At 40.2% G+C, this 18,517-nt stretch overlaps 1 protein-coding gene across 7 annotated transcripts in view; it reads right to left on the minus strand.

Annotated features, from left to right (window-relative positions):
- Nucleotides 1-2,329: 2,329 nt before the first annotated feature.
- The window catches only part of DAB1 (DAB adaptor protein 1), a 1,258,287-nt gene continuing 1,242,099 nt past the window's right edge, over nt 2,330-18,517 (minus strand). For 6 of the 7 annotated variants that reach the window (XM_012442604.2, XM_064372403.1, XM_021667664.2 and 3 more), the window contains 2 exons: nt 18,200-18,310; nt 2,330-5,475 (listed from right to left, as the gene is read on the minus strand). In XM_012442604.2, the coding sequence (XP_012298027.1) occupies nt 18,215-18,310 (96 nt within the window). In that variant the 3' untranslated portion in view covers nt 2,330-5,475; nt 18,200-18,214. The remainder of the gene's footprint in view (nt 5,476-18,199; nt 18,311-18,517) is intronic. The other variant, XM_064372402.1, reaches the window with a different exon arrangement.

The raw sequence follows: 18,517 nt of genomic DNA on the forward strand, positions 1-18,517 counted from the left end.
GGCAGGGATTATTCCCATTTTCACATACATACCGAGACTGGTCACTAATGGCTGGGAAAGCCATTTACATCTGCTTACTCTCTCTCTCTCTTTTTAATCTTCCAGGCACCGTTGCTCACATTTCCCTTGAATTTAAACATCTTTTAAAAGCTTTCAAAGCTTTGAAGGTTGATTTCAGTGAAACCTGTTTTTATTCTAGGCGTTTTTCCGACTGTCATTCGGAGTAAAACAAAAAACATTTACTGTCAAAACAACAAGGGCTTACTCTCAAGCACAAAATGAAAGCAGATATGTCTGCCTGATTTATTTTGGCATCCACCTAGCAGTTAAATAGGACACCTTTTAATTTGTCACTTCTTTAAGATTCATTTAGGTTGGCAAAGTAAATCCCCAGGGCTTCGTTTCAGCTAAACTTCAATGAGTTCAATAAAAAAGTTTATTCGTTGTCACTCAGACACACAAGCTTTGAAAGGTGCCAGTTAAAGATGGAACTATGTATTTAGCAGTGTAAGATAGTAACATCTAATGGATTTTTATTTTTACTTTGAATGGAACTTAAAAATCTAACATTACCACAGATCCACTAGCAATCTGAGAAGAGACATAGAAAGTCAATGTAGAACTATTAGGTTAAAAAACTTATGTAGAACTATTTCAAACAGTGGATATCCAATTATTTTAAAATTACACTCAACTATGAGTAAAGAGGCCAATATTCAAATCTCAACTCTGCCATTTGCTGGCTGGGGAAGTTACTTAATCGATCTGAATTTCAATGTCTTTATCTATAAATTGGGATGTTATCTACCCCTTCCAGGTTGTTTAGAAAATTAGCGGAGGCAATGGACATAGAGCAGCCAGCACCTGCCTGGTACATACTAGTTGTTCAACATGTGCAAGTCACTGTTTTGATTAAGAAATAATTCTGGCCTGCTGTGGTGGCTCTGGCCTGTAATTCTAGCACTTTGGGAGGCAGAGACGTGTGGATCAGTTGATCTCAGGAATTCAAGACCAATCTGGACAATATGGTGAAACCCCATGTTTACAAAAAATACAAAAATTAGCTGGGTGTGGTGGTGCATGCCTGTAGTTTCAGCTACTTGGAGGGCTGAGGCGAGAGGATTGCTTGAGCCTAGGAGGCAGAGGTTGCAATGAACCAAGATCACACCACTGCATTCCAGCCTGGGCAACAGAGTGAGATCCTGTCTCAACCAAAATGAAACAAAACAAAACGAAAACAAAAACGTGTGCAACATTTTCTAACAATTCAGTCCAGGATTTTAGCATTTCTTACTGTATGGAAGTTGTTTCTTCTATCTGCTCCAAATTTACTTTGCTAGAATCTAAGCCCATTTTCTCAAAGTTAGCAATAACATCTGTTTAATACCTTCTTTAAAACAAGGCCAGATTGAGGGCTTGTGTTTACGCAATCATTAACAAAACCATTCTTAAACAGTGGTGATTTTTTGCATCTCAATGACCTAATTGTAATCTGGCTATTTGATTTAGTTACAAAAGGAAATAAAAATCTCACACACACACACACACACACACACAAACATATGTACACAGCACCCACATATATTCATTTTTTTGTGTTCTTCAATACATACAATCCAGCTTCAGACCTTTTTATTTTGGTGTGGAGTTTGAGGGGAATGTAAAGAAAGATAAATGATTCCTTCTTGAGTCCCTTAAAGCAGATGACCTTAAAATGAACGATGGGAAACTTTTTGACAGTCTAGATTAATCTCGGTTTTCTAATCAATAGTTTAATAGGTTTTTTTGTTTTGTTTTAGGGGAAGACATAATCCATAGGGCTAGTCCCGGAGTCTTTCCCAGTTTTGAAAGTCCTATGCTAAATGTGGTCCAAATACATCTATACAGGGTTTGCTTTTCTTCTGACAACATCCTCCTTTCTGTCTGTGGCTGCTTTTCCAAGCATATCAAGCACTTGAATTCAACTGAGGGCTAACAAACTGACCTTACTCCTCAATGAAGCTTGCTCTTTTTAGCCCACGGCCAGGAATACAGAGGCTGTCACTTGGCCAGATGGAATCTTAGGTAGAGCAATTTCCTCTTCCAGTCCAAGCGTGAATATCCAGTGGAAACTTGTAGAATAAAGCCAGGCTAAGGTGTTGTTCTCAAACATGTTTATTTGTAACAGTTTTACATGGTGTGTTACAGAAATTAATGGAAAATTTCTAAAAATTTTGCTGTTCTGTTGAATGCATTGTACATAAAGTTAAAAATAATGTGTCCATATATGTTAACAAACTGTCATCTGAGGTAAAGTTAAAGTAGGTCTAGAAATGTACTGCAACAGTCATTTTCTCTTTCTCATCTTTATTAAAAAAATATGTGTCAGAACACAGAAATTGAAATGAACCAAACCCACAGAGTAAACATTTGTTTAAAAGAAGGTGCCCGGTACATTACATAATGGGGTTTCAGGAGACACTGGGATGAGTACAAGCTATCAAAAAAGTCTTGTGGCATGTAAAGATTGAAGAGCTATGGAGAATGGGGACAGAATGACAGGTGGCGTTTCCCTGGTTTCAAAATTTAAAGTGACAAATTTAGTGCTAGTGAAGGATGAGGAATTAACAGTTGTACACATGGATTTTTTATTGATCTAACCAGAACTGTGCAGACTCCCCATGGTCTTTCAGTATTGGCACCTCAGCTCTTGCTTGGAAATTTCACTGTATTCCTGGGACAGGATACGCTGGTTCCGGGCTCACCAAACATCGCTTGGAAAAACAATCAGAATTCTGTCAATGAGAATATGGATGGCAGTTTAAAAATCTTGACTTTATTTCCCTCACTTTAATGCATCACTTGGTCATCTTCTTTAAGTTCACAGCCAGTTATAGTTTCAATCATGTTCAATGAAGGAGGACAAGTCCCCCGGACTTTCACCTTCTACTAGAAAAGTAACTCCAGATGGTATACCTGAAACAGCAACATCAGCCAGAGGTCACTTTGAATGTGTCAGAAGCAACTCAAAGAACTGGTATAACGGTGTGATACTGCAAGACAAACTCAAGACAGCCATATTGAGGGAGAAGATAGCACCACTTGTTTAGAATCAAATCATGGACAACAAAGAAATTTAAGCAATTTCCCACGGCAACTGCCTATCTTATCAGATCCCCAGAAAACACAATTGAACTGGTCTCAAGCCATCTCTTACTGTCATCAAACCTTTCCCATGTTCCCCTTTATGTGAAAGGGTTACCTAATCATAAAACATTTGCTCATTCCTAGAGAAACCCCGCGGACCAACAGGTGGTAGCTACAGAGGGAGGTAAACAGCCCTTCTCACTTTTCTGGTTCTTCGGACCTTCCACATTAGGATGACATTTACATATATTTTTGAACAGACATTTGGTCAGTTTATCTAACTGAAAAAAAAAATAGACTCCTGTGACCTGATAGTGTAAAATGTGGGCTTTAAATGAGAACCATTACCTTGATGTATCACTTTTCTCTCTGTGAACAATTACACAATCATTTTCAAATCAATCTTCTAAATCATTTTAGTTTCTATTGATACAAAGAACCAAATACAGGCCTATTCAAATTAATCATATCAATGGAAATTCTACTTTTCAAATCTCAAAAACAAGTAAAAATAATTATCCCCAAATCCAATTAATCACATGAATCTTAGAAGTTTTCTTCTTAGTGTTAAAACACTAAATTCAACATACTATAACTGCATAGGAACATCAGGAAAACACATTTGACCTGTATAACAATTCTCTGTAGGGCAAAAATATATAGATTCTTTACGAAAATCATGTGCTAAACATACGAACCAAACACTGCACTTTTTGTCTCATAAGTGTAAAAAAAGGAAGCTTAGCCTCTTCTGTTTCACGTACAAACAGTCCAGTGATTTATATGGGGGTAGGTGGGAGTGGGGAGGTGGGAGTGTTTCAGAATGTGAATTGTCTTTTTCTTGTGTTGCTCATAGGGCGGGGACTCTTGTGGAAAGACTAGATGACTGAGTCACGTGCTCCCTTCCCGGTCACTAGCTGCTGATTGGCCAACTGCTCCTGCCAGCTGTCCCTGCACTCCAGCTTCCTACCATAGGCTCCAGAATAACATCTGGAAAGTGAGCCCCATCCATCAAGTTTGTCACACCTTGCACTCAATCTGCTACCTTCTCTACAGTGTAATGGCATTATTAAAAAGCATTTTTATTAACATTTATATTTACAAAAAAAATGACAATTTTTTTTTCATTAGAACTCCTTAAAGCCATTTCCCTTAAATATTTAAAGAGTTTAATGGTAAGGTTTTTTTTCTTTCAAGTTATAAAATAAAAATCCCATTTGAATTTTCTGATGTACAAAAAGAGATAGAGATGAACCATTTGGACCGCGGAATCAGTTTGTTATTCTGAATATTTATGCCACCATTGTTCCATTAGAAAGTCAGTTTTTAAGATCCAAAACCACATTACCAGAATTGTACCAGAATTATTTGGCAAATGACTTTTCTTTGAAAATGGCACGTGGAGAAGACACTTGTCTGCATAGCATCACAGCAGCAAGGTATCGGAAAAATAAAAAATATTTTATTGTACTTAGAGTTTAGAGCTTCTTAGGAAATCAGATGCGTTTTTCATCTTTCTCATCAATGGGATCCGATGTCTTTTCCTACTCACAGGATGAAGGTTCAAACTGAAAGCTGTCTTTCTTCACCAGGATGCAGAATAGCTAAAGGGTTGTTTTGGCAACATTCTTGATCATAATGAATAATCAACCACTTATTTGTCTTGTAATTTCAAGTTAATTCATTTCATTGAGGTGTTTTTTCTCCCCAGTTAGATTGCTTCACCCATTTCTAAAAATAGTCAAAAGCAATACAAAAATTTGTACACATTAATTTTCAAACATGACAAAGAAAGGAAAGGGGAGAAAATGGCAGACCAGGCCCCACGGAGTGACAAAAACACATCATCCTATGTCAAAAGACATATGGATGATGATATTGTGATCACAGAAGACCCTCGTTTTTGCTTAAAGAAGTCAGTTCCAACCCTGTTGTAATCCTCTGATGCCTGTCACTCCAAATTTGGTATCTCTACAGTGGTCAACAGGTAGAGAAATAAAAAGAGAATTAATGATTTTGCACACTGGGTCATCTTAAACCCAGCTACGAGAGCTCAAATATTTGTTGGGTAAGTATTTGCTTGATTTGTGATTTAATGTTGGGTGGATCTTTTCATACATTTTTGTGTGTGCTGCCATAGATATCTGCCATTGGTTGCCAAAAACACTTAGCTCCCTCTTCTGAGCGAGTTCCACTGGGCAATCATGAATTTCTTGTGGGATGAGGTGAAAGAATACAAGAGAGCCTGTTGTGATGCTGATGTCCATGCCAGTCTTGAGCACCCGCCACGAGCTCACATCGATGTTATTTCTTAGGTCTGTTGATCTGCGCGTAGAGAGGCTCCGGCTCCTGTGGATAAAGGAACAAAGTAAGGCCTGCCCTTTCCACTTGCATGGATTTTCTGAGACAGCTTTGGGAAAGGGGGTTTAAGATTAAACAGAAAAGTGACAGTTTATGATGGATGACCTTAGGTTGTTTTTGGAGTATTTGATCAGGGTGCATATTATTTTGGCAACATTTTTATCATCCAAAATAACTATGCACTTCATTCTGTCTTTCGTTTTCAAGTTGGGACTTTTGGAGTATTTGATCAGGGTGCATATTATTTTGGCAACATTTTTATCATCCAAAATAACTATGCACTTCATTCTGTCTTTCGTTTTCAAGTTGGGACTGATTGCCCTGTTAGGGAAATAGCATGGTATGGTAGGGAGAGTTAGAAAAGCCGTGTCATGTGGACAAGATACTTATCCTTTCTGAGTCTTGGTTTCTCCAACCACAAAATAGGAATAATACTGTTTAACCTATGGGGTTCTTGAGGGAATTGTAGATTACATATGTAAAGTATCTAGCACAATGCTTGGTATTGATAGAGCTTCAGAAAATGCTAACAATTACCATGAGTCAAGTGGACATTTTTCCAACACATTTTCATAAATGTCCACTTGAGAACCCTGAAATTCTATTTCAAATTGCTCTTCTACAAGCAGTGATGCCTGGGTGCACTGTTGAGCAAAGAAATAGCAACTGTGTCTTTGACTCTTAATTACAAGATTCTGGACTTGTTTCCATTCAATCTGAGCCCTCAGCTTTGGCCAGTCATTTGCCTGCTCCTGGGGGGCTGTCCTGAAGCACATACAGGGATTTTTAATGAGCACGTAATGCAGCAAACCTGCAATCCACACCCAAATAGGAAAGAGTGTTCAGCCCTACTTAAACCACGTTAAGACTTCAGCTGATGTTGAGATGGCTCATTGTGCACTGGCCAGGCAGATTTGATGGATACTGTTGTTTTAAGCATGCACAGGACCTTCTGTTAAAATTGACCTTTATGCTGTCACTCTTGGAGGTTTGTGCCAGAATTAAATGGGCACAATAAAATCCTAATTTTGCCATATTTTATATATTAGCTTGTCTCTTGCCATGTCATATAGGTTCTTATTATTTATTTTCTCGAAACTTCAAAATGAATTGCCATTCTGTGAGCCCCTACCACGTGTCTGGTGCCATGTTAGGTATTTTCAAGTACACTGTCTTTTTATCTCATCATAGCAGCCTTGTAAGGCAGATGCTTTATCTCTTCGGCAAGGGTGAAATTAAGTACAGAGATGTTAAATAATTTGCCCATGGTCACACAGCTAGTATGTCTGGAGACATGAGAACTGAAAACAGGGTTCAGGGTCCAGGGTCCAGGGTCCAGTGCTTTTTACAACAGCAACCATTAGAGAAAGAGAGAGAGAGAGAGAGAGAGAAAGAGAGAGAGAGAGAGAGAGAGAGAGAGAGAGAGAGACCAATCCTTCCATCTGTAGGTGCTTCAGAGTTTACAAAGCACCTCATGTCTTATTTATCTGCCTAATAGTCCTGGGGGTAGTTTATTTTTTCAGTCCTCCCTTTGAAGATAAAAACTGAAGTTCAGAGAGGTTGTGTGATCTCAAGGTCATTGTGCTGTCTCTCGAGTGTAGCGTATCATATTGCTTGCTTTCTACTGTAAAGTGGAATGGCCTAGAAGATAAGGTTGTCGTGGCCCATCATTGTACATATGAGGAATCTGAAGTCCTGTGAAGACAGCTTTTGTTTCTTCAGAGTCACAGGGTTACTTACTAACCATGCCAAGAACAGAACCCAGGACTCCTGCCATCAGATCCAGTTTCTGGTTCCTCTAGAACTTGTTATGTTTGTGTTCTTCCAGGGGGAAGGAACCTCTTTCCTTGGAGGCACCCTATTCTGCAGTGTAACAGGGTGCCAATTTGTCCCTCCATGTCTTCCACCCACAGACGTTATACTGCCCTTGGAAATGTAAATAAGTATAATCCTTCTTCCAAAAGTCTGATGACAGAAAAGTATGGAAGTCTGTTCTTCCATGTCCTACTCTAGGTTACCACTTGCCAGTTCCTTCTGCCATTTTACAGATATGAACCTAGCACAGTAGGTCCTCAGTGAGTCTGTTGAATTACTGAATGACTATAATGCTATTTCTAGTTTCCTCACAGTTCTGATCCCTTTGTTCTACATATACTTCAATTTGACTTTATTCTCTCAAAATCAATTGTAGCAAAATCTATAGATTTATTAAACACCAAATCTATTCCTTTCTAGTCTCTTGATCTATTTCAAATACCTGTTGTAAGGCTAAACATGTCACTTTATTCTGTGTTTGTGTTCTAGGAGTGCGGTGGGTGGAGTCAAAAATAGTTAAGTACAACTACTGGGGAAAAACATTTTCTTTTGCCTGTGCTGGGCTTCAAGGACACATCATAATGTTTCCTGCGTAGACGTTCTCAGCTCGTTCTTCTTTCTGGATGCCCCAAGAAGTCAGGCTGCCTTGATCTCACCCTACAATTTGCTCTATTCTAATTTTGGAAACTAATTTATCCAACTGAAAATGACACCTAAAAACAGAAGAAGACAGCAGGCTCAGACAGGGTAATTAATGCCACACTGCATTAACTTTCTGCAGCTGAGATAAATATTCACACATCTCCTGCTTACTGGAATTTAGTTTCAAATACCCATCACAACAGCAGTAACGACTACAGTCAACTCTCAATTATCCCCACTAATGAAGGGGAGCAGTGGTGTGGAAAACCCCAAGCAGCAGATAATCCCAAAGTCTGACATTGTGATGCATTATACGTTTTGGCAACAGCTCTACCTTCCTTGTTATGGAATCTTAGACTGTCAAGTTAGAGGGGAGCTAAGGAATCATTTGATTCAGAAATTTCCAACCTGGCCTCTGGCAAGGTCATAATGGGGTCTTTAAGATGTTTTCAGAATTCCAAAAAGCCTAAATGGAATCACACATGAACATGACACGCTGTTGATTTTTTTTGTTTGATTGTTTGTTTTCTTTTGGCAGATTTGTCCACATCTCTGCCCTGCTTCAAATCCTTCAGAGGCTCCCCATCACCCAGAGGGTAAGTCAAAGTGCCTTCGCTGGGCCCACAAGGCCCATTTGTCTTGTAGACTGTTAGAGTTAATAAATACCCCTTCTAGACCATGAATCAAAACTTTACCTTTAGGTCACCTAAATCATGCTAAAAAAAATTTCTTTATGCCTCTGCCAGGATGATCTTTCTGAAATGGATTTGGCCATTCCAGACTCCTGCCTCAAACAGTCCTCCTGGCTCCTTGTCACTCAAAGGAAAAGGCAAATTCCTCAAGACTGCACGTAACGCTCACCTTCCCAACCAGCCTCACCTACTGCCACTCTCTCTTACACCCTACCTTCCAAACCATACTTTGAGTTCACCTTCACATACTGGAATTTTCTCATCTCTGAGACTTTGTTCAGGCACTTCCTTCTGGCTTCAGAGCCTTTGTTCCTAAAGTTCATACTTTAAGACCTGGCTAAAATATCAAGCCTTCCTGGACTCTGCAGGTGACATGACCCACTGTGCTCCTGGACACTTCAGAGCCTGTGCAAATCTCTGTCTTCACTCCTACTAAGGCATCTCCTAGCATGTTCTACACTAAGCTCCACTGGGCCTTGCATATCAGTATCCCAAATTATGAATGAAGATGGGAGGTGCACCCACTAACGGGATAAAGAATGAAGATACGAATGAGTAAATGAACAGTTCTCTTCTTAAGGAAGTTGGCAAATACTTGTGAACTTTAACATGATTCTGACATATTAGTATCATTATTCTTAGATAACAAAGTAGATGGAAACCATATAGTAAAATCTAAGGCAAAATCTACCCTCTATCCTTTATGTAAGTGAAATGCCCTATTTTCTTGAAGGCGCAGTGAAAGACCAGAAGCACCGGAGTCTGAAGTCATGCAGGCCTAGCTTAGTGTCCTCCTGCCAATGCTCTGCTGCAAAGAACACCAGGGACACATCTGTAATTGAACATGTTGGGTTATTCCTCATCACAGAGGAAGGAGCATCTCTGGAAGAGCATGTTAGAAAGAACGTATCATAAGATTTGGGCTTAAGGTGAGTGACTTTGGGGATGGTCAACAAAGTGGGGTTTTTCTCTGAATTGGTTGCTCTCATCATGCGGGGGTAATTCTGTGATTATCATAACAATTCTTATCTGGAAGGCAGGAAGAACCAAGCAAGGCTGAAACCCGGATAGAAAAATGTTTGATCAGTTTTCCAATTCTGACAATATTCACGTTTTGCCTGTGTTCAGCCGTGACGACCTGGTGGTCTTGATTTTGTCTTGACCTATCATGGTCACGGAGTGGGCTTGTCTGATGCTGATGTTATGTGAAATGTTGATGTTCAACAGGAGAATGCCAGGACCTCACTGTAGGGGGTGGACCTGCACCTGACTGTCAGAGGCTGCTATTTTCTTTCTTACCATTACCCACTTAGGAGCCCTAGGATTCTGTGCAGGGTACTTAACGTCTTTGGGTACCAGTTTCCTCATCTGTAAAATGAGGCTAGAAATTCCCTCTGTAAAGGAGAAAGCATGCTGATTGTCTAGCACAGAGTCTGAAACATATGAGATATTCCAAAAACATTAGGTCCCCTATATCTGGGAATGTGGCTTTATCCTTCCTTTATAGACAATGGTTTTAGGCCTAATAATCACCTGTGGGTTCCTTTTCAAATGGCCTCTCCTTCATAGCACATAGGTGCAATTGCAGATGGGCTCTCAGTTATTAATAAAAGAATGGTGCTGGATCAGCTTGGGGAAATTGTGCAGAATGAATGTGGAGTTAATCCAAACAACCTGGCTACAGGGCCCTATGGATAACAGAAACTTCCACCGTTTGCAGATTACTCCATATGTCCTTTAACTATGAATTATGTGCTCAACTACAGCAGCCAAGTGGACTCACAGAACTGGAGTAATAATGGTATATCTCTACAGAAACATTTACAGTCTATATATGGCCTTTCCAGTGACACATGATCTTACTTGAGCTACACACCAGGACTGTGCCTTTAGTGCTCCTGTCTTCACTCTACAGTGAAGAAACCTAGGCTCCCTGCACTTGGGTGACTTGTGCAGTTACTCAGCCAGCACACAGCAGAGCTGGGACATACTGTTTTTTTTTTTTTTTCTTTTTTAGATTTTTATTTGCAGCGAAACATAAACAACATAATCTTTGTCATTTTAACCACATTTAAGTGTACAATTCAGCAGCATTAATTACACTCACAATGTTGTGCAACCATCACCATCATTTCCAAAACTCTTTCATCACCCCAAATGGAAACTCTGTACCCATTAAGCAGTAACTCTCCATTCCCCAAATCCTCAGCCCTAGTCTAAGCTACTTTCCATCTCCATGATTTTACCTAGTCCTATGTTTAAAACAATTTCAGTGAGGTATAATTTACATTCAATGAAATGTACCCATTTTAAATGTACAGTTCAATGAATCTGACAAATATATTTGCCCATGTGAGCTATAGAGCATTTGTTCACCCTCAAAACTTCCTTTGTGCCTTCTCAGTCAACTCTCTAGCTCAGTGCCAGCCCTGTTATGCTTTTGATCGCTATAGACTAGGTTTGTTTTTTCTAGAATTTCATGTAAACGTACTCAGGTCTTTTTAAGCCTACTATTGTCTCCACCACCATGTGTTCCCTCTCACAGAAGGTTGAAGTTGGAAGGGCGCTCATGCCCACAGCTCCTTTTCTGCATGAAGAAACTGAAGCCACAGACACAAGACGTACTTTCCCAAAGCCACACAGGGGACAGTGGAGAGCCAGGGAGCAGCCCAGGGTTCAGACTCCCATTTCTGTGCTTGTTTCCTTGCTTTCTTCTCCCAGACCCATTTCTCTGGCATGAAGTATAGGGGCAAATAGCTTCCTATGTCACATTATAGCAAGACACTCTTGGAAGCTACCTAAATTGTGCTGATTACTTTCTGCCCAGTTAATGTTTATTGTATTTGTTTTTGGAAAGATTGACTACATTTGACAAAAGTATGTCAAAAGCAATATATCTTACTAGTGGAGCTAAGACAACGCATGCTGACAAGGGTGGTCTCAGAGGTCAATGGTGTGCCATGCAGTCTGCTTGCTGAGTGAGCCCACTTATGCCCCATCCTGGAGGCCTAGGATAAGAAAAGCGCCAAGCCAAGCTGGGGATCAGACTAAAAGCTGGAAGGTGAGCCAAAGCTTGAGTCCCTCAGCATTACCCAGCCCAGGCAGCAACTTCAGCCTCACGGTCTTTTAGCCCTAACACTTAGGACTAGCTCAGCGGGAGTTTTACATTCTTTGGCTTGACAAATTAAAAAGGTACTGGTAATCAGAGTGGAAAAAGGCTAAAATAACTCAAAGTTCTATCTGAATCCATGTGTAGGGTCAGGAAAAATGCATGGGTTTGGGGAGCCAGAAAGACCCCAGAAATCCTCCTAACCTCTTATATGAACTTAGGCAAGCATCTCACCTGTCTGGACCTCAGTTCCTTCATTTGCAAAGTGGAGTGTATAACATCTACCTCATGGGATTGTGAGGTATACATGTATATCTCATACTTGTATATGAGTTACAAGTGAGCTCAGGTAACATGAAGTATCTTAAATGCTGGCAGTCTTTCTTTTTATTATATTAAACAAAAGGAAAAACAAAGCTTTCTGGCCACTTTGAGTGTTAGGGGAGAAAAGTCTTCAAAACACAGACTGGATTTAATGATAATCCCTTAGGGAATGACACTGCCGAATGCCCTAGTTCCTGAGGTCTTTGGTGCTGAAACCCACTTGGTGAATATGGAGATGCACCACCTGAGTTTCGAGGCAACTGTGCATGTTCTGATGAATGTTCTATTTCCCCATCAATAGAAACAACAATATTGGGCATCAATGATTTGTTTTGCACATGTACATCATCTTTTTCGACCTTGTTATATAACAGATGAGGATGCTGGAGTTGCTGACACCAATTATCTACCATAAGCAGGAAGACCTTTTCTGAGTAAGCTCCTGGTCTCTGGGAGCGGGTTGCAGCTAGAACTGATAGTCTCTGGGGATCCTAATGCAGTCAGCATATTGCAGGGGTTTCTGTCTTCTCCTCTGTTTAAATGGGAATAGGGACAGCCTGAGGGAAACATGCTGCTGGAAGATCTTATTTGAGGATTGGTTCCATGCTGTAGCTGGGTGACTTTGGGTAGGTTAGACGGTCTTAAAATGTCAGAGCTGGAAGGACCTGTGGAACTTGTCTTACAGAAAGGGAAACCATCTGCCTCATATCACACATCTAAATTGAAGTGATACTATTAAAACCCAGGTGTCCTGGTTCTGTTTGAGTGTGCTTGATTTATTTAATCTGGGTCTAGATTCAAATCCAGGGCTATTACATGTGAAGCTCAGGATTTTAGCAAGTTGTTAAACTCTCTACCTTGCCTGTAATATTTGTGAAACGGGAATAATAAAAATACCTGAGTGTTCCTGTGAGGATTAAATTAGGTGATGCTAGTACTTTTAAAATATATTTTATTTTAAATATATTTTATTTATATTTAAATAAAATAAATATATTTTATTTTATTTTATATTTATTTTATATTTATTGGCCGGGCGCGGTGGCTCACGCCTGTAATCCCAGCACTTTGGGAGGCCGAGGCGGGTGGATCACGAGATCAAGAGATCGAGACCATCCTGGTCAACATGGTGAAACCCCGTCTCTACTAAAAATACAAAAAATTAGCTGGGCACAGTGGCGCGTGCCTGTAGTCCCAGCTACTCAGGAGGCTGAGGCAGGAGAATTGCCTGAACCCAGGAGGCGGAGGTTGCAGTGAGCCGAGATCGCGCCATTGCACTCCAGCCTGGGTAACAAGAGCGAAACTCCGTCTCAAAAAAAAAAAAAAAAAAAAAAAAAAAATATTTTACTATGAGTAGTAAGTGAAAGGCATCATGATTACCTTCTGCAGTGGTTCTAGAAACAGTGAGCCTGATCTAATTCTGTTAGGCAATTCTGGCAGCTGCCTATGTTTGTAAATAAAGTCTTATTAGAACATAGCTACATCCATTCGTTTGTGCATTGTCTTTTGCTGCTTTCCTGCTACAGCAGTAGAGTAGTTGCAGTAGAAACCACATGGCCCACGAGGCACACATATTTATAGAGAGTTTGCCAACCTCTGGTTAGATGATCAGTGTATTCTACTTGTACTCACTACTCCAGTGGCTGAAAGCCAGGTGGAAGTCTCCATGTCTAGCCTTGATTTCTCTTTTGACCTTCAGAGGTTGTAACCAGCAGTCTACTGGCATCTCTACTTGGAAGTCTCATGGGCACCTTGAGTTCACTGGTTCCAGAGTAAACTTGCCTTCTTTCTGCTCAAACATGCAGCTTTGTGTTCCTTAGCACAGTGACTATCAGGAACCTGGGTGTCATCCTACCTTTTGTCCTCTTCCTCACCTCCCATGCCTTAACCTTCTGTTGATTTCAGCTTTTAAATATCTCTTGGCACCATGCCTGCCTTTCCATCTTGGCTGACACTGCCCTTAGCCAGACCCTGGTCATCTTCTGCCTGACCCAGTGAAATCACTTTCCAGCTACAGGACCTCAACAGGGAGTCTCTTCATAAAGGTCTGAGGAAGTGGGACACGGTGCCCTCCAAAAATGTAGGTTGGACTTGTCATTGAGTTCTGTCCATAAAATAGTTCATTTTCTGTTGTTTTGTGGTTCTTTATTTTAAGGATCTGTTGTTTGGTTGTATTTAAAAAGAGAACAGTAATAATAATCCCAAATACATGTGCTTTACTTTCAAAGCTTATAAAACACTTTCATATTCATATTATTATTTGATTCTTGGACAACTCAGGGAGACAGCTATTGCAATTATCTGTATTTATCCATATGAAAGAATAAATGCTTACCTAAGGTTACCTGCTTTGTAACTAGAAATCAGACCAAGGCCCCTGACTCTGTGTTTTGTTTCTTCTTTTCTTTCCCTCCTTCCCTTCCTCCTTTCTCTCTCTCTCTCTCTGTGTGTGTGTGTGTGTGTGTGTGTGTGTGTGTGTGTGTGTGTGTCTTAAGATTCTTCTTCCCAAAGCATCTGAGGTTCAGCTTTCTTTTCCCTTGAAGCCTAGAGATCCATCAGGTAATATGTTATATGTCTTGCATTTCCACTATGAAGATCAGTATTAAAAAATGACAGCAACTTATTATTTATGGCAATATCTATTGTTACTAAGGGAGGCAGACCAAACAATTCCCCATTGTTACAGAAGCTACTCTGACTTGACAGCTGGGAAAGTCTGATAGGCAGTTTATTTACTTAGCCATTTAACCAAATAAATGTTTTCATTTTTCTTTCATCTCCTCAAAAGCTAACATTTCGCCCTTAAAATTGCTCCAGCAACACATCAGTGAAGTATAAATTACCTGCCATTCCCATACCAGCTATTATAATATTATTTTGGTTCTTTTTTGCCCTTTTTGACCCAATCTTTCAAAGACACGTGGTTCTCCCAGGTGGGAAGGGAGGGGGAAAAAAGTGAAGTAATTGAAGATATTTTCCTTTATTGCTAAAACAGAACTGCTGTTTGAGATTGGCCCTGAAGCTTCCACCTGCGGCGATTGAGTCTGTCTGTTTCCTCTTACTATGGTGTGATATGGCTTTAGCTTATCAACAGATGTCATCCCTACTTACTCAGAACTGTGTGGGTATTTCTAATAAAAAACAGCTGGTGAAAATGGTTGCAAGGGTGATAAGAGGGACAGGACTCTTGCTTTCCAACTGTATGAAAGCAGAGGGGAAAAAATAAAGCCATGGACATAACTATTCCTGCATGGTCTCCCTTCTCCAAATGTCTGGAAAGGCACTAAGAAATTGCAATCAGTATATTTTCAGTTGGGTGGATGGGGAAATGGGATGGAGATGGAAAGATCAATGTGGCTTGTACTGCTGTCAATGGAGGGACCTAGAAAGGTTCCCCCGGATATCATCCCCATGGGTGTCATAGTGGCTATGTCTGCAAAGCTGGCATATGCCCCCTTGGCACTTGAATCTCTGTAACTGTGAAGTGGCCAGGCTAAGCTTTCAAAGGGAGAAAATTACTTCACTGAAGATTACAGTCCAGCCCTCCTCTGGAGCTGGGAGGTACTTATTTTGATTTGCATGCAATTCTAAGACAGCTTATTTTTTGGCAATGAGTGGTGTGAGGCCCAGATGGAGCCATTTTGATTATGGGGTGGGGCAAGCCAGAGAGTAAAGCAGCAGGCTTTTTTTCTTTCTTTTTTACCTTCCAAGGCTGTTGTGACACATATTGAAAAATAATTATCTGAAGACAAAGTAAAAAGCAAAATCTCCCAACCAATGACCTTATACATAAAGGCTAAATGTAGAAAATCCAAGATAGGGGAACCAGCATTAACTGGATATGTGTGGTGATGATGATGATGATGATAATGATGATGGTGATGGTGATGTTGATGGCATCTAGCATCTATTGGGTGCTTTCTATATGCTATACAGTGTGCTAAGAGCTTCACATACATCACTTGTTTTGTTAACACAATAACCCTATGAGGTGGACACTATTTTCATCCTTATTTTTCAAATGAAGAAAATAACATAGAGAATAATTATGAAATCTCAGCAGTGTCACATAGCCAGGAAATGGTGGAGCCAGATGCTGAACTTAATGTTGTTTTAGAACCTAGACTTTTTTTAAGCTGAGTTTTAAGCTGAGTACTCAGCATCCATCTCTGTGCTAGATACTCACATAAACTATCTCAGTTACCATTGTGAAGAACATAAGCCCCTTCTAGCAGATGAAGAAACCAAGACTCAAAAGAAACTTTGGTTCTTGCCTAAGATTGCCCACTATTAAGTAGCTGAGTTAGGATTTAAACTCAAGTCCAAATCCTGAGTTCTTCCCACACCACTATGCTATGTTCATTTACAGCTCAGCTATAAATGGTGCTGGACAGAGCATTAAATGTGGAACAGACCAAACACTGGGTGCTGGACAGAGCATTAAATGTGGAACAGACCAAAGCCCCATGAAACAGTTTGGCTTGTAGGATTGTCTCAAGCTGAACAGGTTCATAAAGATGAGGGTTTGATACATTGATCTGCAAATGGTGTAAGTCATCTTTGTTTTCTAGAAGAACTTCAATTTTAGGATGATGTTTGCTGTTATCCTGATGAATGGCTCTTGTCACCTCTAGTTCATTCATCAAATTTTTCATGGCAAGGTTGAGCACATGAAATACAACTGAGGCATGGGGTAAAAATCCTCATGGGGAATCATCCCAAGGAGTCTGCCTATAGTCCCCAACTTTTCTTTTCCCTGAAGCATCGACTTTGCTTCCAATATACCAACTCCCAAAGTAGCTTTGCAAGACTGAATATTTAAGGGAATCTTAGGTGGTTTTGCATGGTATGATATATTATTATGTGCTATTGTACTGATATAAAATTTGGCAACCTATACAGTGTGTTAGGTTCTTTAATCATAGTATCTGTTAAAATACACTTTCAAAGTACTGTATTAGCTTTCAATAACTGTCTAATTTATGTGTGGACTAAGACTAATTCTGAGGTAGCCTCAGAATCCACTTATGAGTGGTGAAAACTGTTTACCATTTTAATGGTTTTGACCATGCTGTTCAGGGCTTAAAAACGGAGCTCTTTGGGAATGGCCTTGCAGTCCTGTGTGTTTATAGAAAACTAAGGAAGAATCTGAAAATTGAACATATTTGTCAAGAAGTGACCTTAGAAATCATGTCTGGGGAACAAGGTGTACTTCTGTCTCCTAAGAAGGTTTGCTTCATCAGCTTCTCTTTCTTTAGATCAAATCAGATGTACTGAAATTCAAGTGCCAAAAGCCACTTCTAGTAAATGTAAGTACACCTCTCTCAAAGTAGCTGCTGATAGAATCTGAAGTGATTTGGTGGCAATCCACATGCTGCAGCATAGGTGCAAACAGCACAGCTTCAGAAGTGAGTACTACACATCTCTGGACTTTGAATTTCACATCAGAAAGGGTGCAGGGTGCAGGGTCCTTTCTGGCTAGACGAAAAGGGCTGCCTCTGATCTTACATCTCGATCAATCTTATTTCAAGCACTGCTTGCTTTTGCTTCTTAGTCTGGTTTCTCTGTGTGTTTGATTGGTGACCTCTTTAGATCTGCAGAGTGTAGGCAAATGCAGTGACATTTTGCTTAGAAGATTAAAGCATATGGACCACGGCTCACTGAGAAATTATCAGGGTGGGAAGAATGTGCCCATCTCAAAATGTTGATACTTTCAGAAACTAAATCCATGTTAAGTAGCATGGACCATGCCTCATTCTATCACCACCACCCACGCAGAATGTATTATTAATAAAATAATACGATCAGTCCCCACTTCTTACCCCTACCCCTACCCCTACCTCCCAGGATATGTCAAAGGTCATGCATCCATGAGAAATGGTAAAGTAGAACATAGACACTAGGCAAAAGGACATGGTGTAGACACTGGTAATATAGCTCAGGCAGCGAGAGATAGTGCAAACATCAGGAATACAGTTCAGGGAGGGAGAGATGATGCAAACATCAGCAATACAGCTCAGGCAAGGAGACATGGTGCAAACATTGAGGATGTGACTTCAGAAGTAAAGAACAAGCAAAAGGCAAAGCAGATAGCTTAAGGGTAAAGGAGATAAAAAGGACAGATACCTACCCAGACCTGCGCTATCTAGCTACCGGCCTGTGGACTTATATTATCACCACTGGGCTCCCCACTGGGCTCACCAAATGGATCACTGTTGGATGAGGCCTGTGATCCATCAGGCTAGAACACAAGAAGATAATACTTTTTTTTTCTCTCTTTTTAACAATTGAAAATATAAGACAAATGGATAAACTTTCATGCAGCACAATCAGTTATTGTAAAGGAGGGTGAAACTGCATTTAGAGGATGCTGCATCACAAATGTGGACTTGTAATAACAACTTAATAAAAAGGCAGTCTTCTTCAGCTGACTCATTTGAACACAAAA

This window comes from Aotus nancymaae, unplaced genomic scaffold (assembly GCF_030222135.1).
Source record: "Aotus nancymaae isolate 86718 unplaced genomic scaffold, 86718_ANA_hifiasm-v0.15.2.pri h1tg000007l, whole genome shotgun sequence".
Classification (NCBI taxonomy): Eukaryota; Metazoa; Chordata; class Mammalia; order Primates; family Aotidae; genus Aotus; species Aotus nancymaae.